The following is a 25,343-nucleotide window of genomic DNA, read 5'->3' as shown; positions in this document are numbered from 1 at the left end:
TCCCTGATGCTTTATTTATTTCCTTTGAACTACATGCAGCACCATTGCCTCTCTAGTTGATATTATGCAGTGTTTGTACAGTAACCCGGATGTAGACAGAGGATATGAGAACTCTTTTTACCGAAATGCACCGGATCCTTAGATCAGTGACCTAAACTGGGTTGAAAAACTTTTTGTTTGTAGTGAACTAAATGTTATTTTGAAAATCATTCTTGCAGCGTCTTAAGCCTTTAGCTTGACTAGCAAAAACTGTGAATCTTATTGTTTAGCACTAGCGAGCCAAACATTATGAGTGTAAGTTTATAGGACTTGTCTCTGGGCCACATTAAGGCCACTAGTTGCATTAGCGCTTTGCGGTGCTTGAGTTTAAGTTCGGCTTACATTGTTTGTAATGGGCCAGTGAGTGATTAGATAATCTTTTGAGACCTGCACTGGTTAAACAATTACAAGAATAAAGTTATAGTACCCAGTTAACATGTGAAGCTGAGGCTGGTATCAGACTATTCACTCATAAGCTTCACTGCAAGGGAACGGCTGCTGTTGTGGCACAAGGAACACATTAACTTTTTACAAATCATGTTTTGTTAAAAGAAGAGAAAGACATACGCATAGTTTTATTCTATAAAGAACCCCCCCCCCCTTTTTTTTTTTAAGAAGATGGTATGCACCAGTAATAGGGTTTTTGTCAGTGGATTGTTTTCCGTGCACAAGCAGAAGGGCGGGGGTTACTGATTTCTTTTTCCAGGGTCCTGAGGTGCTGGAGCAGGTTCTCTATGTGATCCACATGTCCCCGAAACTGGAGGAAGTGATTCTGGAGAGTAGCGGGCTGAAATCGTACGTACCCCCTGCTGAGAACACTTTGCATAAAGCACACTGGGTCCATTGACTTCAATAGCTTAGTTCTGGAGAGATTATCACATGACTGAATGGGTTCATGGGTAACGCGGCACATCCCGGAGGAGACCCTGATAATTATGGGACTCGGCCGTCTCTCATCTGCGTCGGGTAGTTTGACTCGGATAGTTATCTTCAGCTAGAAATCATATCGCATTAAGATGAGTTATACTGTTTAACCAATCCTATTTATCTTGTATATATTATAAAAACAAAATAGCAAAGGGTGGGGTAAGACACAAGCTGTATTTTAGTGAAGATCAGGGCAGCCACTCTGATCTTTCCTGGAGTGGATATCCACTCGCACTGTACAGCACCCCATACGATCGCATGTAAGGGTCTTGCTACCATAAGCACATGTTTGAAAAATCAAACTCAGTGTTTCCTAAAAAATGTTCCTGTAATAACAAAAAAAAACTTTTGGAATGAAACAGTGGTGGGGAGCAGGTTTCACTAGGCTTGAATTTAAAAATTAAAGCATGTTATTTCAATGCCAGCATGACCTGACAGGTGTACTGTAAATTGCACAGATGGCTTAGCTCTGAGTTATTTTTTGTTTTGTTGTTTTCCAATAGGGATTTTGCCCAGAAGATGGCGTTAGCACTCATTGAACACCCCTGCTCAGCCCTGCACTCCATCAATCTGTCTGGAAACCCCATCGAGGATAGAGGTATGGAGCTGAGCCTAGACAACATAACCAGGGCTGCATGCACTGAGTGTGCCTTACAACAGGTAGAGTAGTGATGATCAATTGAAAGGCGAAAAATAGATTTGAGACTAACAGCATTTCTCGTTTGACCAGTGGGTCTATTTTAATGGTCTAAACAGCACCAGTCTAGATACAGCCACTATTTCACTGCTGGGTGATTTATTGCCCCCGAGCATCAGAACAATAGAAGCAAGAGCTCCATGTAGGAGAGGAGCTTTCGAGTTTGTAGTGTATCTGTATAATTGCATTCACTGCTGCATAGATCAGTGAAACAGACCCCGTCAACACTAAAGAGCTGCTGCCCTACTGGACAGTACAATGCATTTATAGAGTATTCTCTGCAGCTGCAAGTCCATTCACACAGTGGTATATCCTGAACTCCATGCATGTTGCTTACCTTTTGAAAAGCAGGAGTGATGATGCTTGGTGAAAGTGGGGTGCGGTTGTTTGCCGACTGTGTGACTGTCAGGTGTGCTGTGTGCAGGTCGACCCCGGGACCCTGTGTTTACTGGCTGTGTGACTGTCAGGTGTGCTGTGTGCAGGTTGACCCCGGGACCCTGTGTTTACTGGCTGTGTGACTGTCTTGCTCTCCACAGGGATTACAGCCCTGAGCCAGCAGTTTGAGAAGCTCGCCAGCGGACTGACTCGCCTCACCCTCTCGAGGACCGGCTTCACTGCTAGAGGTCAGGGTTCACAGGCATCTCCACTGAGTCCACTGGGACCACCAGTATTCTAGAAGATATAGGGCAAGATTCTCAAAGCGATTTACTCTAAAACATCATGAGAATGATATTTTCATAAAGTACTAACACCCAATAAAGCTACCAAACCAGAAATAAACTCGGACATTTGATGCTGGGGCTTGTGAGGAGTCTTGACTTGTTTCTTACTCATTTTACAGACAGAAAATAATGCTAATGACAACTTGGAGTAAATAGCTTTGAGAATCTAACAGCCCATAGTGTGCAGAACTACAAGGAACTGACATTACATTACTGTTTGCTTATTCTTATTTAAATATGCATGACAGAATTCGAGTATAGCTTGTGCTGTATAAGATGCAAGCTGATTTTTGTCCACTGATGGCGTAGCGTATGCAGGAAGCCTCTGACTTCTGGTTGAGTAGATATCAGCGTGTATAGTACAGCACCTATCTGATATTCTATATCTGTTCAGTATTGTACTACTGTGTATTGGAGCAGAAGCATTGTAGAGCCTGCATGTGCTGCTCAGGTGGTGCCCACGTCTCTTTGTTTCCTGTCCCAGGGTTGAGTAGTCTATCCCAGGCGCTCTCAGTCAACAAGTCCTTCTCCAGCTCCCTGGGCCTGCTTGACCTGTCTGGGAACGCCGGGATATTCACCACTGAAGACACCACAGTAAGAGCAGGGATGGCAATAAGACTCCTATTGCATAGCAGTTTCACCTGTTCCAGGTTTTACTACGAGCTTGATCAGCCACAGTGTATAAGTAACAAGCTGAAATATGTCTCATGAAACTCGTAGTAACTAGGAATGGATCAAACCGCTATGGAATGGGAGTCTTATTTCCATCCCTGAAGAGTCACAAAGCTGCAGCTGGTGTGAAGAGGGAGTAAACGTCTCAGAGTTATCAAATACTTTTCAGGACGTGCTGTACAGAAAACCTGAATTAAATCTGTCCGCAATGCAGGCCTTTAAAGATAACTCCACTCAAAATTGCAGATTGCTATGTGTAATCTAGAAAAGATAACTTCACTTGACAAATAATCAAACCAGTAAGCTTGTGTGTGTCCAGATATAAATATTTTTTTTTTTTTTTTTTTTTTTTTTTGTTCTTTCTCTGGATAAAATACTAAAGGCTGGTTTCACAGACCCTGGTTAGCATTGTTCTTGGACTACCTAATGTTACCTCCTCTTGTTTTCTAAAAAAAGCAATGTCCTTTTTTCATGATGCTTTTTTTTTTATTTGCATGTTTTCTTAATTGCTATTGTTTGTAGCAGAATTTCTTCAGCTTTCTGGCCTCTCCAAATGTGCTGACTCACCTGGACCTGTCAGCGACAGACTGCCCTCTGGACATGGTGAGTGCTGGGAAAGGGTGTAGGAGTGACACTGCCCCTGGGCATGGTGAGTGCTGGGATAGGGTGTAGGAGTGACACTGCCCCTGGGCATGGTGAGTGCTGGGATAGGGTGTAGGAGTGACACTGCCCCTGGGCATGGTGAGTGCTGGGATAGGGTGTAGGAGTGACACTTCCCCTGGGCATGGTTAGTGCTGGGATAGGGTGTAGGAGTGACACTGCCCCTGGGCATGGTGAGTGCTGGGATAGGGTGTAGGAGTGACACTGCCCCTGGGCATGGTGAGTGCTGGGATAGGGTGTAGGAGTGACACTGCCCCTGGGCATGGTGAGTGCTGGGATAGGGTGTAGGAGTGACACTGCCCCTGGGCATGGTGAGTGCTGGGATAGGGTGTAGGAGTGACACTGCCCCTGGGCATGGTGAGTGCTGGGATAGGGTGTAGGAGTGACACTGCCCCTGGGCATGGTGAGTGCTGGGATAGGGGTGCAGGAGTGACAGACTGCACTGGGACAGGGACATCTAAAAGAGTCAAGTTGCTCTTGGAAGTGTGTTCAGAAATGCTAAGAAGACAGATATCAAAGCATAGCTCAGGCAGTTTCCGGTTCTTGGGTAAAGCTGTAGTTCTGCTTGCCTGCTGGATATTCTTTTCACACACCACATTGTTTTTTCTTTCTGGTTTCTTATTCAGCTGTTTGTCCCATTACTTGGTGGATGCTGTTCCAAACTTTCGTACCTCAAACTCTCGAAAAACGTTTATTCACACAAGTAAGAAAACCTTTTTATACGTATCTTTTTTTTTCATAACAGCAGTAGCAGTGGTGGTCATAAGTGAGCAGACCTGTTTTATTTTAAGATTAATCTATGTCAGAGATAGGAAATAAGACTCCTAATGCATAGCAGTTTCACCCATTCCAGGTTTTAATTGAGCTTGATTAGGCACAGTGTATAGGTAACAAGCCCATATGTGTCTTCTTAATCTCATAGTAAAACCAGGAATGGATCAAACCGCTATGCAATGTGTCTTATTTCCATCTCTGGAAGCATGCTGCAGTATAATTATTTAAGGAAATCTTTTTTTATATTAATTTGAGTACATTAAACCAAGATCCTTATAGGTTACAAAACCACATTATTTTAGACACAGTAGCTTGACTGCAAAAGTATTGCAAAATACTTCAGTAGTACTATTGAATTTCTATGCAAGATTAATTCTGCAGTCTATTACAGTCGGGCTCCTGGAGGGAATGATGTTGTATGAATATAGGTGTTAGTACTTGTTGATAATAGTCCCCTGTGTTTGATCATTCTCCTCCTTCTCTTAGGAAGGTGAAAAGCATTCCTGCTGCAGTGAAGGAGTTCTTCAGCAGCTGTGCGTCTCTCAAGTTCCTGGGCTTGTCTGCCTCCAAGCTCCCCTCAGAGATGCTGCGGTGAGTCTGCAGCAGAGTTCGGCCTGTTGTGCACAGTGTGCCCCGTGCTCGTGTAAAATTAAGCATTTCCACTCGGAGCCGTGATATTATTATTATTATTCAGCATCTACTGTGTTTCCTTCCACAGGCTGCTGCTGCAGGGACTGGCCTGTAATACCTTCCTCTCCGATGTGCAGTTAGATCTCAGCAGCTGTGAGGTAGGGAGCAGCACTCCCAATCTACAGGGATACCTCCTCTGACGTGCGCTCTCTCTCTCTCTCTCTGTCTCTCTCTCTCTCGCTCGCTTGCTGTCTGTCCCTCTCCTTTCTTTCTTTCTTTCTCTCTCTCTCTCTCTCTCTCTCTCTCTCTCTCTCTCTTGCTTGCTGTCTGTGTCTCTCTCTCTCTCTCTTGAATAACTCAACAGCTCAGGCTTTGATCAGCCTCTCTCCTGAGCTTATTTCTGTCTTGTGTGGGAAGCTTCTTTTGAGATACAGGGTGACTTTGAGGAAACTCTTTCTGGCAACAATTGGTAGCTACTGCAATAATGCATATTTTCCTACATTCAGGGTTTAGGCAACAGCATCAACAGTCTGTTGTCTATATAAGTGCAACTCTGTAGCTAAAAGATACTGTTTTTTACCTTTCCTGAAACATGCAATGTTTTGTATCAATTGAAAATGGCTCTGTGTAAGCTATGATTAATTGATTAATAAACAAGCATGGCTGTATTTGTGTATACCTTTCAACTGTTTGCATGAGTGATGAATTCCTGTCCTCTCTGTGTCTGTAGCTCAGGTCAGCTGGTGCACAGGTTATCCAGGACCACATATTTGAAGCCAATGCCATCGGGAGCCTGGACCTGTCTGACAACGGTAGGAGAGCCAGTGAAAGGAACCAGATTTTAAAACCAGAGCAAGAGACTCCAGGGGTGGACGAGGTTGCAGTAATATCTTTGAATTATAGCAACAAGACAGAGATTCACCTGAAGTTTATATTGTTTTTAAGTTTGGTTACTGAAGTTCCTACTGGATTTCGTAGGGTCTTGTACATGCATTTCCTGTTCTCTGTAAATCTCAGCGAGCCAAGCTTTCCTTTAGGCAAGGAAACACTTGCATTACGACACAACCTTGACAGAATGGTGGCTGCAAACGCACCACGTACTAAGCTATGACACCCACTGCACGTTGAGTCGAGCAAGCCCTCTTAGCGGTATTGAGTATGGCCCTTCTTTTTGAGCTACTGATTTATCCCTGTCTCCTTGGTGCCAGGGTTCGACAGTGACATGGTGACCCTGGTGTTGTCTATCAGTCGGAGCCAATCAATCCGACACCTCTCCCTGGGGAAAAACTTCTGCATGAAGTCAAAGTGAGTCCAGCTACCCTAGGGAACAACCTGAGCCTCAGGCAGGTTGCTAGGGAGTGTGTCAGGTGTGTTCAATAATTATTGATGCTTCTTCATAGAGCCTTGGCTGATGTCCTCTGTAGGATTGTGCAGTTGATCCAGGAAGAAGAGTGTGTGAGTATCTTCAGGAATTCATTGCATTAGCTTAATAGGTGCTTTCCTTTTTATCGCAATGCAGCAAAACTATGGCAGTGACAAATATTTTCAACAGGTTAGCTGTGTTTGTGAGTGCGTGTGTGTTATGTCTTTTATTTTTGCATGCTCTCAGGATGTTGCATGTTTTAATTGATAAAAAGTCAATCCATCTGCCATAGTGCACTGCTAGGAAACTAAGAACTGTTTTCATTGCAATCTAGATAGGGTTAAATGGGATGAGAGACAAACTTTACATCCTGTTTTTCCATGCGGTGGAAAAGTGATCTCGAAATGCAAGTGAAAAATAAAACCTGTGCAGTTTCATATGACGACTCGAGTAGCTCAGAATCCTAGATACACAAGAGTAATTGTGCAAGTAGAGACATCAGTGATAATGCTAGAAAGGGTGATTACACTGGGAGACTCTGGAGGTAGTGAACCAGAGCGAGAGTTTAATTTGAGTTTGCTGTCCCATTAGATCTTGGCTCAGTAATTACTGTTCAAAGGAGCTAATGCAATAATTTTCTCTGTAGTTCTATTCTCGTTCTAGGGTTTGAAATATTTTGGTGATAATGATGTCAATTGACATAGACAGCTGCTAGATTCTGGATCTTGAGCAGTAAATAAGCACAAGGGGATTGACTGGGCCAGTAAATTGGCAAACATTTGCTGCACTACATAGGTAACAAGCTTGGGTGTGTCTTATTGAACTAAAACCAGGAATGGAGCAAACCAAGAACGTGAATTTTATTTCCATCTGTGTTATTATATTTTATATGTGTTTTACAGCCTCTTGAATCCTTGTCAGTGGCTGATTCCAAGCTGAAGGCAGCCGGCACGACCATCCTCATCAATGCCCTGGGAAGCAATCCTAGCCTCTCCAGGATAGACATCAGTGGCAACTACATGGGGGACACGGGAGCCAAGATGCTCGCCAAAGCCTTGCAGATCAACACCAAACTCAGGTAAGCACTGGTACCCCTGCACTCTAGGTCTCTGAGAGGTCACCCGCAGGGTCTGCAGCATCCAGCCCACTCCTAATCTATGGCAGGAACATTAGAATGAGCATCTGAACACCTGCACTGGGACACTCTGTGAGAAATCTGCTCAGGCAGAATAAATGCATTTCCAGTGAAGCCATGTTCCCTTCCTTTGTTTCCATGGGTTAGCAATACACTCGACTGACACCTTCTCTCCTCCTTGCTTCCTGACAGAACTGTGATCTGGGACAGGAACAACACCACAGCGATCGGCTTCCTTGATGTCGCCAACGCTCTGGAAAAGTAAGTACAGGCTCTGGGAACCAAGCAAGCGATGTGCATGGTGCTTTAATTTGTTTTTATTTGGCCGTTTCTTCTCGCAAGAAGGCAGCGGTTGGAATAATTAAAACTGAATCCCAGGTCTCTCTTAGCACAATGCAGTGAAGATGTATCTGACTTCCCAGGAACTACACCCTCAAGTCCATGGTTATGCCAGTGAGCGACGTGGCCCAGGCTTCTCGCAGTAACCCAGAGAAAACAGAGGAGGCGCTGCAGAAGGTATTAGAATTAGGAAGGGGTCTTGCATCAAGGGGGTGTGTACTGCAAGAATTGGTCATCAGACTTCTTCAATGAAGACGGTATTAAACGTGTTTCATTTCTTTCTCTATTAAATCCGGCTGCGCCTCGCTGTTGGGAGTATGAGATTAAGAATGACTTCCCCCTTCTTGTAGATCCAGTCAAGCCTACTAAGGAACAACCAGCGGTGCAGCACGTTCTCTGACAGAGCGTCCCGGCTGCAGCAGGGGATTATAACAAGCTCCTCCGAGCAGGTGAGATCACCCCCCACGCGGCACACCGACTGCCACCAGCCTGTGGTATACAGGCAGTGTACCATATTATCTGATGTATTTCTTAATTGATTTATATTCAGTTTAATCATGTCAGCATTAATTAAACAATTACAGATTTGGGTACTGGAAAAAAAAAAAAGAGAAACTGTATTTATGGCGACAAATATGTGGGTATAAAAAGGTATACATATTAACATGTACTGTATGTAAACTCAGTGCACTGTACAGTACAATTATGTAGATTTTTGCAGCATGTACTGTATATAGTAGATTTCTGGCTAAACAGAACTAGTGAAATATGCTTACCCAGCGGGAGATGACAGAGGTTGTTTGGGGTTGTGTGTTTTGAGAAGTAAAATAACCGGGCATGTCTCTCGCCCAACCCCCCTGGTCTCCGCCCCCCCCCCCAGCTGGTGAGCCGCCTGTGCACTAGGATCCAGGGCAGCATGGCATCCCTCTCCAGCTGCTCCGCCAGGGAGGTGCAGGAGGACATCGTCACTGCTGAGGAGGTGCTGCGCGAGGCCAGAGCCTCCATCAACGTGAGTACTGACTGACCGCACTTCGAATCCAGCCCTGATCAAAACCACAGGCAAACACTCAACTGGGAAGCACAACTGCCATTTACTGGGGTTACAACATTCTGTCTATCCATTATTGGAACTCAATGAAATTCCTCAAGAATATTTTTCTGCTGGCGGCGGTAGCCATATTTTGAAGGCAATGGCCACATGTTCCAATGATGTACAATTATTACTGAGATTTTAGGTTTTTCTTTCTTTTGATACCACATGTACAGTATAGCTCAAGCAAGTATCCGTTTAATACCCGTACAAGTGCAACAGCTAGGCGAGTATATAACTACACATGGGTATGGTACCAGAAAGCTACATAGACTTCTAGATAAATGTCCTTGTTGGATTTTCCATTCACAGCTCCTGCCAACACTGTATCAGATGGGCAGAGCTCCCTCTAGTGTTGATGTTATTCACTATAGGCTGAAGGAGACATCGGAGGAAATCACCCAGGAGATCAGTCGTGAGATACAGGTACAAAGCGTATCATTCAGGTCCAATACTGGTCTGTAACTTTGTTGTTTTGGGAAGGGTCTACAAAGCCTTCATTTTTCCAGTTCATGAACTTTTATACTGGAAACACCTTCCAAGCAATTCCACAATAATCAACCCCCCACCCCAGTCCAGTGGTCTCTGAAGCCCGCTCTGCCTTTGCCTGCCTTCCAGCTCCTGGTACAGTCCATGCTGGACACTGTCCACAGGCTTTGCCCAAAGGTCATCCAGCGGACGAGGGTTCGAGACCAGCTGACCAGCTCTGCTTCCAGTAAGACGGTCCAGTCTGAGGACTTTGTGCGAGAGGCACTCATCCAGCAAGCCGGGGAGGACATTGTGAACAAACTGAGGTCTGTACTGAGAGGAATAGAAACGCACTGTACTGAGAGGAATAGAAACAGTGTACTGAGAGGAATAGAAATGTGTGTGTGTGTGTGTGTGTGTGAGTGTGTGAGTGTGTGTGTGTGTGTGTGTGTGTGTGTGTGTGTGTGTGTGTGTGTGTGTGTGTGTGTGTGTGTGTGTGTGTGTGTGTGTGTGTGTGTGTGTGTGTGTGTGTGTGTGTGTGTGTGTGTGTGTGTGTGTGTGTGTGTGTGTGTGTGTGTGTGTGTGTGTGTGTGTGTGTGTGTGTGTGTGTGTGTGTGTGTGTGTGTGTGAGTGTGCGAGTGTGTGTGTGTGTGTGTGTGTGTGTGTGTGTGTGTGTGTGTGTGTGTGTGTGTGTGTGTGTGTGTGTGTGTGTGTGTGTGTGTGTGTGTGTGTGTGTGTGTGTGTGTGTGTGTGTGTGTGTGTGTGTGTGTGTGTGTGTGTGTGTGTGTGTGTGTGTGTGTGTGTGTGTGTGTGTGTGTGTGTGTGTGTGTGTGTGTGTGTGTGTGTGTGTGTGTGTGTGTGTGTGTGTGTGTGTGTGTGTGTGTGTGTGTGTGTGTGTGTGTGTGTGTGTGTGTGTGTGTGTGTGAGTGTGTGTGTGTGTGTGTGTGTGTGTGTGTGTGTGTGTGTGTGTGTGTGTGTGTGTGTGTGTGTGTGTGTGTGTGTGTGTGTGTGTGTGTGTGTGTGTGTGTGTGTGTGTGTGTGTGTGTGTGTGTGTGTGTGTGTGTGTGTGTGTGTGTGTGTGTGTGTGTGTGTGTGTGTGTGTGTGTGTGTGTGTGTGTGTGTGTGTGTGTGTGTGTGTGTGTGTGTGTGTGTGTGTAGTTCAGCAAGGTGGTGAATTCATGTAGGTATTTCTAACAATTACTTTTTTCAACAATTTACTTTTTTCTTTGTTACTTTCCAGTGAACTCAAGCTGTCCTATACTGTTCATCTTGCTGAAAGCATTATTGACGAGATTCTACAGGACTTATCAACATCCCAGCGGAAACTGGCAAGTACTACTATGCTACCTTTGTATTTTTTTTTTTATTTTTTTTTTTGCTGATACATTTGGCTTAACGTTATTGCAGAAAGTATTAATCTTTACAGGAATAGTGTCGTTGGTTAGTGATTTAACACAGAAGAGAAAAAAGATTCTATTCTCATATCTTTATTAAGCAGGGGTGGGTATAGCACTGCATTAAAATGTGGCATGTTCTTTAAACTGGCGTTTTGGAACATGGACAGCTGAACGCTGGTCCGGTCGTCTTGCCTCAGTAACTCACAGCTGGATCATTCTGAACACTTCCAGGCACAGCATGTGCTGGAGCACACCAAGACCCTCCCACAAATCATGACTCCGAAGACAGAAGAAAAACCTCTTTGGAAAAATAAAGCTCTGTTTGAGCTGGCCGAAATGGAGTTCCCAACCGATGAGGTGAGGACAGGGTTTCAATTCAGTGCCGGGGAGGGACAGGATGAACAAGGGTTCACTTTTACCAGCCTCCGGTTATCACTTGGGTTTGCAATGTACAAACCCCTGCCCAAAAATGATTGAAGAGAAAATACATAAAGAAAAACACCCAACTTTGGTGTACCAAACTTTCTATATAGTACAGACATTGATCATGTCAGAAGTAAATCTAAGGAATTCTTCTTGATTCTAAAGTTTCATCAAGTTGAAAAGAAATGTCAGTGCCTGACATGGAGAGTCAGGTTTCAGCCGTACATTTCATGAGCATCACTTTAATACAATGTTATTATGCATAGTTACAATGTACTGTGTGTGTGTGTGTGTGTGTGTGTGTGTGTGTGTGTGTGTGTGTGTGTGTGTGTGTGTGTGTGTGTGTGTGTGTGTCTTTTGCATGATCTAACTCTGACCTTGACCAAACTAACCCTAATCCTTTTCTGATACAATTGTGCATAAAGATTTACAGCCCATTGCAACTATGCATACAAAAACATTGCAACTGTGTAAGTACACGTGTATGTACCAAGTAACTAATATGTAAATGCACAGTAACTGGAGACACTGCATATTCTGTTTTATGCTGGAAATGCACAGCTGTACTGTGCCTCTGCTAGCATGGGCTAGCCTGACCACTGGAAACTTGACTTTGTTGCCGTGTTGCCTTGGAGCGTGGCTCATGTTTGTTCGTTTTCTCTGCCAGTATGTTCCAGTTATTCGGAGGCACGCGTTGCACGCCAGGAGCGTTCGGCCCGCCCCCTCCATGAAAAGTAAGTCGTCTTACGTCTTGTGCCTTCCCATCCCTTTCTAGCATCTCACCGACTGAAGGAAAAATGAGATCTACAAACAAACCACACCTTTTAATTGCAGCAAACTAACCACCCTGAAATCCCAGTTTTTGGAGTTAGATTACACATGTAATGTGGAGAAATCATCATTTACCTTACAGCACCTGCAGCAATGACACTGCTCACAACAATCAATCACACATACATATTATCACATACCTGTTAGGAATGTGGTTGTTTATGTCCATTGAATATAAAATGCATAAACATATACTCTTACTGTACATGTACAGAAAGTATTGTAAAACAGCCCTTACCTACTAAAACACACATACCTAGTAATGTAATACATGGAGTGGTTCAATAGAGCGTTAATGCAAATATAGGCCAGTGAGCTGCAACCTTCCTTCTGGTCAAAGTGACACTGCATACTGACTACTGAGCCACCCTCCCCCTCCCCCTCCCCCTCCCCCTCCCCCCTCTCCCCTCCAGGTCTAGTGGAGCTGGATTCAGAATCGCAGCAGGAGGATTCCGAGGCTGGAGCCAGCCAGGCAGGGCTGTCAATCAGCAGCATGGCCCCGGTGAAGTCCCGCCCTGCCTCCACAGAGGATGCTGCTGCCGCTGCTGCTCTTAGCAACAATCTGCCTGCCAGCTCAGAGCCTGCATCTCCTCAGCCCCTTATGGACCTGCCCATTGAAGGACAGAGACTGAAGCATTACACCCGCGCTAGGCCCAGACCCAACCGCAGGAACAAGCAGCCCCCCAGCAAGCCCAATGTAAGACCATACGGATTATTTTCATTCTCAGGTTTCATCAGCTGCCGAGAATGGGGATAAGGAGGATAATGAGGATTTGCAAGAGCATCACTGTATGCATGCATGAATGTGTGTGTGTTGGCTATGCATGTATGTGTGACAGGAGTGTATTGTGTTTATCTAATAATGTTAACATTGTCCATTGGATTTGTATGATTTTTGCTATCCAGTCTGGCTGCATTACTGAGATGTTTTGATTTCATGTTATTTATTTTTTTACATGGGTATTGCATTGCTGGGATTACAGCAGCCGTGGTATGCTGTGCTGCTTGTACTGGAAGCATTGGTGCATCTTAATTATTAATGTTTATATATAAAGGCAGGTTCCTGTTAGAGCACAGGAATAGAGCCCTAGAAAGTAGAGCGCTCTCGGATCTTTCTGAGCTGAAAAGCAAGGGTTTGGGTCTGTGTGTGGACGTGGGTGTTTGTGTATGGGGGTGTATGTTTAAAATTGCATAGGTTCCAGCCTGCCTGCTTTGATCTTTATATATTATTCCGAGATCTCTGCTCCCATACCATGCAGATAGAAATGTCCTTTTATGTTGTATTGCAATCATGTTTAAGATTCTGGATTTGTTTTTAGAATTCCAATGAGCTATACATTCTGACCTCCAGTGTGATTCTCTATCTCTCTCTGTCAGCAGGGACAGACACAGAGACATGTTGTTTTGGAATGACTTCATGTATTTTGTGGTACGGGTCATTCTCTTTATAATCGCAGCAAATAGAAAAACAGTCAATTCCTGGGGAATCAGAGTTAATTAGTATAACACATCCCTGTTTACAATCGTTGATTATACGAAGGGACTGTTGGATCAGGACCCTCCTCCCTTTCACTGCGCCAGCTCTCTCTCTCTCTCTCTCTCTCTCTCTCTCTCTCTCTCTCTCTCTCTCTCTCTCTCTCTCTCTCTCCAACTCTGTGTCTGTAGAGAGAGAGAGAGGTGCATACAGGCAGCAGCTGGAGCAGAGAGGAAAATCAGGTTTCAGATAGCAGATGTGTGTGTGCTGCAGGGAATTGCATATTAATCATCACAATTAGGCTGGGTGGAAAAAACAGAGCAAAGAAGAAAAAGCAACACCATCCCCAAGAAGTGGTTCCCTGGAAAATGACTGGCCCCTGATCCTCTGTTCCCTGGACAGGAGCATGTAAATCTGGGGGATTGGGATTGATCACTGTGGGAAGATGTTACTTTGAAAAAAGAAGGAGGGGGAGGGGAGAGGAGAAGGGGGGGGAGGATTATCTGAAGTCAAAACACAACTGGAAATGATGTTGGCACTTGTGGCGTATGTGTGTGCTTTCATTTTTACACTGTGCATATCCTAGATCTGAACACATTGATCCAGTCTCTGTGTCACGTTCTCTGTATACACCTCCAGTATATTTATCAGCATTGATGTTGATACAGGGTTTGGACAACAAATGAGTAACACTGACTGATGTAATACTGTTTGAGACTGTGAGGCCAGCAGGGGCCGCTGGGATTGTATTGATTTGATGTGGCAGAGAGACAGGAGTGACTGTTTCTCAGTGAATGCGGCTTGCTGGATCCTTCAGGGAAGTTTAGTCTACAGGATAAATTTTAGGAATTCTTGGAAATATAATTGTCTGACATGGATTTCAGTGTTCAGTGATACTGTGCATCTATTAGCTTGTTGCAAAGCGGTCCTCTGTGTCCATCGCAGTGTATGTGCTCTACATTGTTAGAATAGCCTGTCTAAAATACAGGGATTACATTAAAGTCATTGATTAATATGTAAGGTGCTCAAATGATTCAAATTTATCGCCTGTAACTTTCAACAACCTCTATCGTAAATTTATAGGTATGATATATAAAGGTATAACTGCAAGAAACTCGAGTCAACTTATTGGCACAACCTTTAAAAAAAACAATGTGTGATAAACAGGTGCTTTTGTGGTTCTCTTCTCCCGGCAAGTTGGGTTCAGACCTGCTGAGCTTGGGGGAGCGTGCCAGCGTGGCTGCCCAGGCTACTACAGCGCATTTGACTCTTGCGCGGGAGGGATCGGGGCTTGGCTTAGATTAATGTTCCGGCTCTTCCTCTGGTTATTTATAGGCAAGGAGACAATGGGTTTGTTTAAAGAGGCAGCGTTCCATTGAATAGGAGACTGAATACAGTCCCATTGAAAAGAAATAAACTAACCAAAATGAAACTGGGGTATATTAATGTGACACGTGTATTCAAAAGCACATGGCCCACCTTGTGCATTTAAAACACAAGGAAAGTCATCTCAAATGAGTTAATTTACAAAGCACATGCATAGTGTCACATGCCTTGAAGAAGAGCCACTTCAAGCACAGTGCATTTATACAAGTTCTCCCACCTAGTAGACCACGATTCTTCTTTGCAATTCACACTCGGAGGTCTTGCACAGTGGAAGTTTATTGGTAATCCTAGGACAGAGAATGCGTTGGTAATGTAACAGCTGAATAACTCCTCTTTATTATAATTAGTAAGATAACAGTAACAAACTGGAGTCACATGTTCAGAGTCTACAAGAGTATACATACCAGGCATAGATAGAGGCTTCCAATACCTCCAGGATCATCAGTGTATCAGTCTGAGGGCCCTCCAGGGTCACCGGTTCAAATCCCACCTCTGCCACTGACTGACTCACTGTGTGACCTTGAGCAAGTCACTTAACCTCCTTGTGCGTCGTCCTGCAGATGAGATGTGAAATCAGTGTCCTATTGTAAGAGACTCTGCATATAACGCACAGTTCACAGCCTTCCTCTGTAAAGCGCTTAGTGATGGCTCTATATAAAAATAAAGATAAGTAATTTATACAAGTGTGCATTATGCAGTATGTATGCAATAACACACAATTGTGAGTCGCATGAGATTTTTAGGGAAAACCCCCAAAGGTTTTGTTCTTGGGAAGGGGCACCACAGTATTTTCATGTTCCCATACCGAGGGAATGGTTTCAGGCTAATTTGTAGTAATTATTTGGTAACTACAGTGCAGTTATACCTAGTAGCAGCCGGAACTGTACGATTACAATGACATTGATTTAAATATGTGGAATGTATAATTGCTATGTAATTAATGCCATATAAATGACTGGTTTTTAACTATACAACACTTTAACTGCCCAGTAGTTTACTAATCATTGCTCTGTAATAATTACTACAGAATGCATTGCCCATCATTGAAAAAACATACCAATGAATGATATTCAGCTGGTTTCAGAGTCCGTTACTGACGCTAATCTTCGGACTACCTTGTCTCAGGTAACAGCCCAGCATTAGGAGTGTACATCTGCTGTGGATCTTGGGTTTTTAAGAAGTAGCAAGAGCAGTTCACATTATGTGTTTGCTTGTGCTCACAGGCGCAGGCAGTTGCGTGTGAAAATGAAGAGAACGTTGGTAACGTGGATGAGGGAGTAGAGGAGTTCTTCACAAAGAAGCTGATACCAGAAGATCCCCTGTGAGTAGATACCCTTTTCTATTACGTTCTGTCGAACAAAGCGCTCCTGAAAAGTACTGTCCAGAGTTCACTGCACGGCAGATGCTGTATCCAATGCACCAGGTCATGGGCTTGTGTGCTGATGAGATTCCTTTGCATGCTGCCCTGCTGTGCGCTTCCACTCTGCCCACGAGGGTCTCTCTGCATGCTGGTGTCAATGTAACCCAGCCCAACTGTTATTGGCTCAATCCAGCTCAATACACATGAATATAAACCACCTCGAATAGATAAGACTTCCAGGTTAGGTGTGCATACAAATCAAGAGCTGTGTGCAGCCCTACATGGTGAGAATGTGTCTCCATGTCCAATTTGATTTTCTTCCTCCTGGTTTTTCTCCATGTGTGGTGGGGTGGGGGTGACCTACACACCTAATCTTAGTACAGTGTCAAGATTGACCCTATTGATGGTTTTGAGAGATGGTCACCTTTCCACTGGTACATTCCTTCCTGCTTCCTTTTAGAAAAAGCCAGCAACCGGCAAAAGCTCGGGAGCCCAGCTGCTCTGCTTCCCCACCCTCCAGTTCCAAGACCATCAAAAAGAAATTCGGAGATTTCTTTGCTTTCAAGAAGCCGAGATCAGCACGGGGGGCGAAGGGCGAGGGGGGTCCCGAAAGCAGCCCCTTGGTGGGGATGAGGCTCAAAAAGACTTCGATTGCGGACCTGATCCGCCCTCTGAGAGAGGCAGCGCGGGCCGCAGAGAGGGCTGACAAGAGCGCCGGCAAGGCGGCAGCAGCGGACGTGACGGCGTCGGCAGGGGCGTCGGTCACAGACTCGCCAGCAGCACAGCCCCCCGGCCCCATCGACAGAGAGAGAAGCAAGACGCTGGACAGCGACAGGGAGAAGAGCAAGACCCCCGATGCAGACAGGAAGCTCAAGCTGTCCCGTCGCTCCCTGAGGGAAGGGAAGTCACAGTCTCTCATTCTCCTTCCAGGGGTCAATGAGGAGGAAAATCTGCCTGGGAGCCATGGCAAGGTAATGTGGCTACCTAGGAGGGTGCTTGCAGTTATCATAGAACTCCAGGGAGTTGGTAATCATTAGTCTTAAGACTGGTTCATACTGAGAGATGGTCATGACCATTCAAGTGATAGAGAGGCCAGAAATCGACCTTGGTTAGTCACACAACTGAAGTATGAACCAGCCTTTAGAGTTGATCTTGCTGTTCTGTACTGCTGTTCTGAGCAGTAACTGCAATTATGTATTTTGTATTATAGCAGGTACTTTTGCACAATTTTGCTAATAAATGTCTAATCAGCGTGTGTGTTTTATTTTATTGCATGCTGTATGAATGATGTGAATGTGTTTGCCAGTACGCACTGGGTCCCATGATTAGAAACCTAATGTTTTGAAATGGCTCGGGTGTTCCCTGTGCTGACTTGTCGTCATGCTTTGTTTCAGAAACACTTCTCTGACAAAGCCGTTGACGAGGGAGCGCAAACCTTCGAGCAGAAGGTCCATGTCATGCTGCACCGAATCGGGGTCACAAAGGTACTTTTATCAGACACCAAGAAAAACGAGGTAAGGCAAGAGGACCAATGGGAGCGTGTTTGTATGTGTTTATACCTAGATAGAAATGTAGTATGTTGGGTGCTGTTCAATGCAAGCCGATATTCACTCGACAAGAGCCCAGCGCAGAAATCTATCTCATACAGCAACCTATACTATATCTTGTATGATAAAATTAAACAGAATAGCTAATCTTAATTCAATGTCATTTCCATCTGATACAACTATCTGCTAGAATGTGGCAGTTCTAGATTACATGTTAGTATTGAAAAGAAGTCAAGTAGAACATTTTTTTTATTATTACACTTTAACAATGACTTTGCTGACGTTTTTGTTTCCCAAAGTTGTTAAAAAAAACAAAAAAAACTCTGTGAATGACAACATTTGTCATGAGTTTGTATATCTTATACTTTGATGTGTCTTTCAGCTATTAACACATTTCTCATTGACCCCCTGCAGAATAAAGAAGGAGAATTGAGGAAGGCGGACTCTGAAGGTAAGACTCACGCTACTTCAAAATGATTCACCTTCATATTTTATTTGAGCAATTACTCCCCATTGTATCCAACTGTAAAAAATGGGATTTAAGTGAAAAGTGAACGCAAATATACAAAAAGTTGCATTGTCTAGAGCGCCGGTAATGTCCCAAACCTGAATCCCAGTGTGTATGAGGAAAGCTGACTACTGTCTTTCGTCTTTTCTAGGAACTATAGTGGACAGTAAACCCGAGCCCCCTCCCCAGTTCATGAAACCTCGCACCATGTCCACCTCATCAGGTAAGCCTCACAGTGAGAGGGGGTGAGAGGCACACACACACAAGGATGGGCAGATGGACTTAAATGACATTTGATTAGATTATGGAAGAGCAGATTGATTGAGGACACATGTAGTGTTAGATAGGCTGATTAAAGATTAGATGGGTCATAGGGCAAGCTTTGTTTTAATTTTAACATACAGTTCATGATATCAGGATAACACTGGCTCAATATCAAACATGTATTGTTCAGAAGTCCAGAACGCTGTCATGCAGAACTGTTGATACACAAGAAACCCAGAATATTTCAATGTACGTGATTATGTAAGAAACTTGATCCTGGCACATGATTTGTATTTCAGTAGAGGTGAAGCCGTGAGAATCTGTTTCGATGCAGAAGCATAAGTATGTATAAAAATTTCTTAAGTCTCCTCCCCACCCCCTCCTCGATTCTCAGATATTAGGCGACCCATCCGGGCAGGCATTGCAGCCGAACCCCCAGGAGCAGACTGTACAAGCACTGCACAGAAGAGCAGCCGGGAGCATGCCAGCCCTGCATTCCACAAGATCCTGGGAAAGCCACCGGTCCCCGACCACAAGCACAAAAGCTCTGAGTCCCTCTCCTCCCCAAGAACGCCAGTGTCCTGTCCAGTGCAAGCCCACCCTGAGAGCAGCACAGCTGGGGCTGCACAGGAGGCAGACAGCCTCTCCCGGTGCAAAAAGGACACTCCGACCCCTTCTCCACGAAGAGGGACCAGTCTGGGGGAGCAGAAGAGAAAGACCGAGCCAGCAATTCCAGCGCCAAGTAAAGGTACACCATATTGCTTTTCATTGCACCCCTGCTCAGGTATGACTATTTAGTTTTAGCAAATGTTTACTTTCTGTAATTTTATACCCATTTCATATTTTTATATACATTTAAAATATTACATGTTCCTTTAACTGGAATGCATAACTTAAATAAATAAATATTTTCAACACAACAGGGGAAAGTTGGAAATCTACCCATTATAGTGAATATGTATTTCTGACCTGGGCTTTAATGGTACAAAAGTGTCTTCTCATAACAGCCTTGAGTATGTAAGAGCAGTGGCGATGGCAGATCTCTTCAGCACCCAAAGTGCATGCAAGAAGGTCTAATACCATAACAGATGTATTTTGTGCTCTCCCCTCCCCGAAATGGTTAAAATCATTAAGTACTTGTGTCTACGTGTGAAGTGCTGCTGGCAATAAAGTGCTGCTCCTAATTTCACAGACAATCTCCCGGTACCCCGGCCTCGAATAAAACAGATCCACAACCGAAGAGCCGTCTCCATTCACGAGGAACAGCTCCGGGATCAGAGCAGCCTGCTGGAGCCGGAAGGTGAGGGTGCCTGTCACTTGCGCTTCAGAAATGAGGCGCCCACAAAAAAAACCATCAGAAACTTTTAAAACAATTGAGGGATGTCCTGGAATAAAATTAGCATTAAACAATTTCTTTAGCTTTATTTATCCTTGCTTCATTTTAACAACCAAATATAATGGTCTCTCTGGAAAATTAGTTTTTAATGGTATTAATAAGCTACTGCAGATTAGGTGGATCTGACCTTTTCCACGACACCCTTGAATTTTGGCATGACGTTAAAAGTAGAAAGGGGTGGAGCAGCAGCTCCTAACTTAAAGGAATTATACCCCCTGAACGTTCCTCTGTTTAGTTGTTAAATAAACAAATTGCATCACCTGCCCCCCTGCAGATCTGAAGGCAGCCCTATCCAGGCTTCAGAGATCCCCAGTACGGAAGAGGACGAACAGAGCAGAATTCCCCCTGTTCAGTGAATCCCAGCCAGAAGAAATGGAAGGTGAGTCAGGCAATTACCCTCCCATCTCATCCCTTCATATCAAAGTGACATAGTACAGCAGACTCCTGCAAGTACAAACTGACCTATAAATCCAACCAAACTATCCTAATCAATATAGGTTTAACTATTCATTGCGTGTCAAGAGTTGTGCATTATCTTTACATGAGGTATTGTATAGCAAGGCAGGGTGACAGCTTGTGCCATTTGGTATTGTACTTTCTAGATCAACACGGTACATTTTCAGCCGATAAATGCTGCTTCTGCACAGAAACTTGCAACTCACTTTGATTGCATTACATTTCAGAAAGAGACCAAATCATGCCTTCAAGGAATTTCATGTCTCGATTGTGAGCTCAGAGTTGACAGTTCTGTTACTAATGCTGGCAAGTATGAAGGCCAGCCTGACTCTGCAACGAGCGAAGTCTCATGGGCAGCGATCTTCAATGGGCAAAAAATATGCTTTTGAACAGGTTTCTGTCATTTGAAATGGGCAATGAATACACAATTGCAGGGGTGCCATGCTTAGTCACAGGTCTGGAATTCTCTCCATTGCTTATTTTCACCCAAGTGAAGACCTGCTGTTGCTTCTCCCAAACAGACAACAGGAAGACAGACGAGACCAGAACAAAACCAGCAACCAGAGAGAAGCGGGCGGGATCGCGAGAGGAGCTGCAACCCCCAGAGAAAGATCAGCAGGTTCCTCAGACCGCACAACAAACACTTCGAGACCAAAGAACTGAGCCACTCGTTACATTAAAAAACATGAACTGAACCCCCGTGAAATTCTATTTTCTAACATTTCCCTTTGCACGCTCCAGATTATGTAAAAAAAAAACAAACAAAAAAAAAAACCAAAAAAAAAAACCTTCATTTATTTAAAAAAATTAATTAAATTTAAGATGTGTTAAAGGTTGTCACGCCTGGAAATTCTGTGATGTGATTCATTTTCTCTTAAGGCTAGTGACGAGTCATGCTGTCACTGCTAGCTTACACAGGTCTAGTGCTGGGGAGATCACAACAAAACATGTACACACGCACAATAAGCGTGCCAAACCATAAAGCCCTATGCAGATGGAGATGCCCTTTGAATGGAATTCAAATCTAAAGTCACATCCGGTGTAAAGATCTGGCAGCTTTTATCAAGGTGGAGGACCATGGAGATCTTTATTAAACAAGAAAAAACCTTTAAAATCTGGCCTTGTATGACCTTTTATATGTGCAATCTTTAAAAACAATAGTGAAACCTTTGTGCTGCAGTGCGTTCATCTTTTGTACAGCGCAATCAAGCTCTTTGAACGCATCACGGTTATCTATTATAAAGTCAATTAGCAGTCGCAGATCACTGTAAATAAAAACAAAACCCTGTCCAGCTGTTCTAGTGCAGTCCAACTAACAGTGACCGGATCACACCTTGTGATCAATCTGGTTTGGAGGTGTACTGCTAGCCCCAAAGCAGAAGGGAAGCAGGGACTCTGTTAAAAACAGAACAATTACTGTAGAAGACCAGGCTGCATTCAAAGCATGCACTGCAGGCAGCAGGATACAGTCTCCATCATACCACAGCATCACTACACATGTCAGCGCTCAAAGAACATGGGAGAGGTAATTCAGCAAAGTGGAAAGCACCAGGCTTGTGTGCGCAGTATATTCCAATGTTTTACTAACCTTAGTGAGTGTATCTGCTTTGCAAGCTCGGCAGATAGCGGCTCATAGGAGTACATGAATGAGGTCCTGTCACAATGTTCCTGGAAGTAGACATATATATATATATATATATATATATATATGTATAGATAAATTAAATTATGTACTGCTTCACACTGGTACAGCACCCACAAGAAATGATTTTATGCTTTTTATCTTTTATTCATACTATGCTGTACCTTGGTTCTTTGGGCAATGAATATTTGCAGCTTATTGTCACACCTGTAAATTGCATTCATGACTCTAGTTTCGGACCAGTGGTGTCCAGAGAAGTGATAGTCTGCTGTATGACTTGTTTGCAGATTTGAGTGTTCTGCTTACCAGAGCAGGTTTCTGGAGATCTCCAGCTGCAGAGGTGCGCCTGTTCTTGTTGATGGTTTTGCTAACTTGCTGGTTAGTCAGTTTTCTCTTTTACAGGATTTGGTCACTGCTCCCAAAACAGCCTTCCCAGCAGTAACAGTATTCTTTGCAGCCTTTCAAAAATATCAAGTAAGGCTTCAGTTGCACCTGCTTCCTCCTGAGCTTGACAATTTGCGGGACCCTAACCACATCTTCGTCGTCTGTATTGAAGGTGATCTCTTCCTGTCTGAATCCACGACCAGGCACTTTCTCTCTTGGCTGGTTTACTTCTCAATAGAAGCTCTTCATCGCTGCTGGACGCTGCCAAACTAAGGCTCCAGCGATTGACCAAACATGGCCTCATGGACCTGTCTTTGGGGATGACACTGTCCCCGGCAAGCTGCCTCCCAAAGCTTGTGCACTGCTGCTGGAAAGCCTGGAAGAGGAGGATCTGTGGGAAACGTTGGCATGCTGGGGTTTCTGGTAATTGGTGATGCTAGCTTTTAATGACTCATGCTCCAAGACTCTGCCCCAAGGCTACTGCTGCTGTCTTCTCAGCTGCCTTCCGAGTAGCTGCTGTCTGAACATCTGGAGCATGCTGGTGGATCGTCGGACTCTGCCTGCTGCATCTCCAACCGTTCTGGGGAAGGGCTGTTTGGAGTTTGAGGCTTGCTGGAGGGCCGCTGCCTGGACACCTTCCTCTTTGTTCTGCGCTTCAGGAGGGCTTGCGTGGGATTCCGTCCCTGAGAAACTAAAGGGTACATTCATAATGCAACTGTTATTTAATGTAGAGTGATGTATGAAAAATACTTTCACAAGATCTCTGTACCAGCTGTATCAGTTTCATCATCAGGTGCACATTTCAAAGTTACCATCTGACCATATTTAAATTCTTATTTGTTTAGACCACTACAATTTCTTTTTATTCAACATCTGTGCTATAAATGTCTGTGCCTCGCTTATAACTAGCATGAAGTGGCCAAACAGCACACAAACACATATCTCGCAATACATTTGTGTGGTAGCGTTGGAGGCATTTTGTACAACCAAACAGAAAGCAGGACTGCACATCGGATAACGACCACATACAGCGCCCTCCAGTGGGAACTTTTATTTTATTTATTGAATGTTTGAACATGTCTGTATCGGAGTCTAAGAGATGCCACTGAGAACAGCAGACCAGTGAACTAATCTTCTGTAGACATCTACATCTGTACTGATAAGAAAGCAGAAGCCATATCTGCAGATGAAATGCTTATGTCCATGGATGGATGCTCGCTCCATGGGTCGTGTGACGTCACAGCATGGGTTTGCTCATCTGGTTCGGATTCAGACTCTGTTACACAGCAGAAACACAAAAATATTGAGAGAGAGAGAGAACAGGCCCCCCTGGAATGTCTATAGGACTTGCTCTAAGCAGACAATAAAATGATGGGAAGTCTATGTTGGCGGCTTATTAAATTGTCTATTTATTATGTCACTACTATGAATCCATCAAGCCAAACCCGATCCATACATGAAATGGTTAAACATAGGACAGCCTACTCCTCGGAATCAGAAGCTCCCTCTGTGTGGACTGCAAGTACTTAATCCTCTCTCCATTCTAAATGGGGGGAGAAGAATGACGTTTCAGACCCATTATGAGGTCATGCATGCTTGTAGGACCGGGCTCACAGTATTAACTGCTTAATATAATTTTTAATTAATTAATGTGCTTATAATTAACTACATCACAACATACGCAAGATGTAAAATGCAAAAGAGCTAAGAGTTTTTGGCACTTTTTTAAACGGTAAAAAGACCCAATCCTCATTGGGGGCTTGTACGTGTGATATTAGTGGTTATAATGGTTTGAGTTTTGTGGTCATTTCTAAATTCTTTGCCTAGCTGCTGCTGTAGTGCTTTTAGACAGGTGCTGGTAAATATGAGTTGACTGTGAATAGAGAAGTCACACGATCAACCAGTGGGTGCCTGTGTACCTGACCATGTTACAATACAAACACCCTGCTCTCATGCCGATCTTGAGGACCAGTGCAGCAACAAGCATCTTTCCTACACCCTTGTACTGTGTTGTGCATTTCAGCATTAGTCTGAATCTTGACTTGCAATTTACTGAGCCTGGATTTTTTCAAGGATTTCTCTCTGCTCAGGATGGATAATGAGATGGGCAGTGGGCAGTGAGAATGGGCTCCTATCCTCAAAAAAGAATACAGAGACTAGCTGGGATTATTAATAATATTACTACCTACACACAAAAAATAATAATCCATGAAATGTTCATGAAAAACCAGGTATACAGATTTTAAAACAAGATTAAATTCAAGCTCACCGTGTCACGAAACAAGAGATTAGCAGCTAATCTCCTATTTATTTTTGTGTGATAGAGGTATTAATACTAAGATCCTGAAGAATTAAGAGACATATATAATAATTTGTGGCAAGCACTCATCCTACTCAGTTTGACAAACAGGAATTCTTTGAGGCATTGCATCCCATTGCCACACGATGGCGCAGTACCAAAAGCAAAGCATATTCCGGCACAGCAACAGTGAACAAATCCAACAAATGTAATTAAAAAAACAGCCATGTACATGTTATATATTATATAAATTATTATATAAACCTGTAACTTAATATGCGTATTAACTATATAACTACTAAATACAATATTTTCCCTATAATACAGTCCTTAAACTGGTATACTACAAAATAATAATAATAGTAAACAATGTCAGATTAAAAATCACTTAATCATTACTCATTACAGTATACAGTGACAAGGTGAGCCAGCTGTAAAATAGGTAGCGTTCTGCACTGTG

General features: G+C 43.9%; 1 protein-coding gene across 1 annotated transcript in view; it reads left to right on the top strand.

The window, feature by feature from the left end:
* Positions 1 to 21,319, top strand: part of LOC121325193 (F-actin-uncapping protein LRRC16A-like) — a 31,082-nt gene extending 9,763 nt beyond the window's left edge. Inside the window, exons 10-40 of the mRNA XM_041267525.1 lie at positions 746 to 834; positions 1,470 to 1,564; positions 2,200 to 2,286; positions 2,870 to 2,979; positions 3,580 to 3,660; positions 4,344 to 4,420; positions 4,978 to 5,082; positions 5,210 to 5,279; positions 5,852 to 5,933; positions 6,330 to 6,426; positions 6,522 to 6,576; positions 7,387 to 7,562; positions 7,812 to 7,880; positions 8,042 to 8,135; positions 8,309 to 8,407; positions 8,839 to 8,967; positions 9,361 to 9,474; positions 9,667 to 9,842; positions 10,757 to 10,844; positions 11,145 to 11,270; positions 12,004 to 12,070; positions 12,581 to 12,864; positions 16,251 to 16,348; positions 16,848 to 17,358; positions 17,782 to 17,901; positions 18,349 to 18,385; positions 18,594 to 18,665; positions 19,101 to 19,454; positions 19,899 to 20,006; positions 20,377 to 20,481; positions 21,080 to 21,319. Coding sequence (XP_041123459.1) covers positions 746 to 834; positions 1,470 to 1,564; positions 2,200 to 2,286; positions 2,870 to 2,979; positions 3,580 to 3,660; positions 4,344 to 4,420; positions 4,978 to 5,082; positions 5,210 to 5,279; positions 5,852 to 5,933; positions 6,330 to 6,426; positions 6,522 to 6,576; positions 7,387 to 7,562; positions 7,812 to 7,880; positions 8,042 to 8,135; positions 8,309 to 8,407; positions 8,839 to 8,967; positions 9,361 to 9,474; positions 9,667 to 9,842; positions 10,757 to 10,844; positions 11,145 to 11,270; positions 12,004 to 12,070; positions 12,581 to 12,864; positions 16,251 to 16,348; positions 16,848 to 17,358; positions 17,782 to 17,901; positions 18,349 to 18,385; positions 18,594 to 18,665; positions 19,101 to 19,454; positions 19,899 to 20,006; positions 20,377 to 20,481; positions 21,080 to 21,252 — 3,948 coding nt within the window. The 3' untranslated portion in view covers positions 21,253 to 21,319. The remainder of the gene's footprint in view (positions 1 to 745; positions 835 to 1,469; positions 1,565 to 2,199; positions 2,287 to 2,869; positions 2,980 to 3,579; positions 3,661 to 4,343; positions 4,421 to 4,977; positions 5,083 to 5,209; positions 5,280 to 5,851; positions 5,934 to 6,329; positions 6,427 to 6,521; positions 6,577 to 7,386; positions 7,563 to 7,811; positions 7,881 to 8,041; positions 8,136 to 8,308; positions 8,408 to 8,838; positions 8,968 to 9,360; positions 9,475 to 9,666; positions 9,843 to 10,756; positions 10,845 to 11,144; positions 11,271 to 12,003; positions 12,071 to 12,580; positions 12,865 to 16,250; positions 16,349 to 16,847; positions 17,359 to 17,781; positions 17,902 to 18,348; positions 18,386 to 18,593; positions 18,666 to 19,100; positions 19,455 to 19,898; positions 20,007 to 20,376; positions 20,482 to 21,079) is intronic.
* Positions 21,320 to 25,343: the final 4,024 nt, after the last annotated feature.

Source organism: Polyodon spathula, chromosome 13 (assembly GCF_017654505.1).
Source record: "Polyodon spathula isolate WHYD16114869_AA chromosome 13, ASM1765450v1, whole genome shotgun sequence".
NCBI lineage: Eukaryota > Metazoa > Chordata > Actinopteri > Acipenseriformes > Polyodontidae > Polyodon > Polyodon spathula.
The sequence above is the reverse complement of the archived record's forward strand: the minus strand, read 5'-3'. Positions and strand labels throughout refer to the sequence as shown.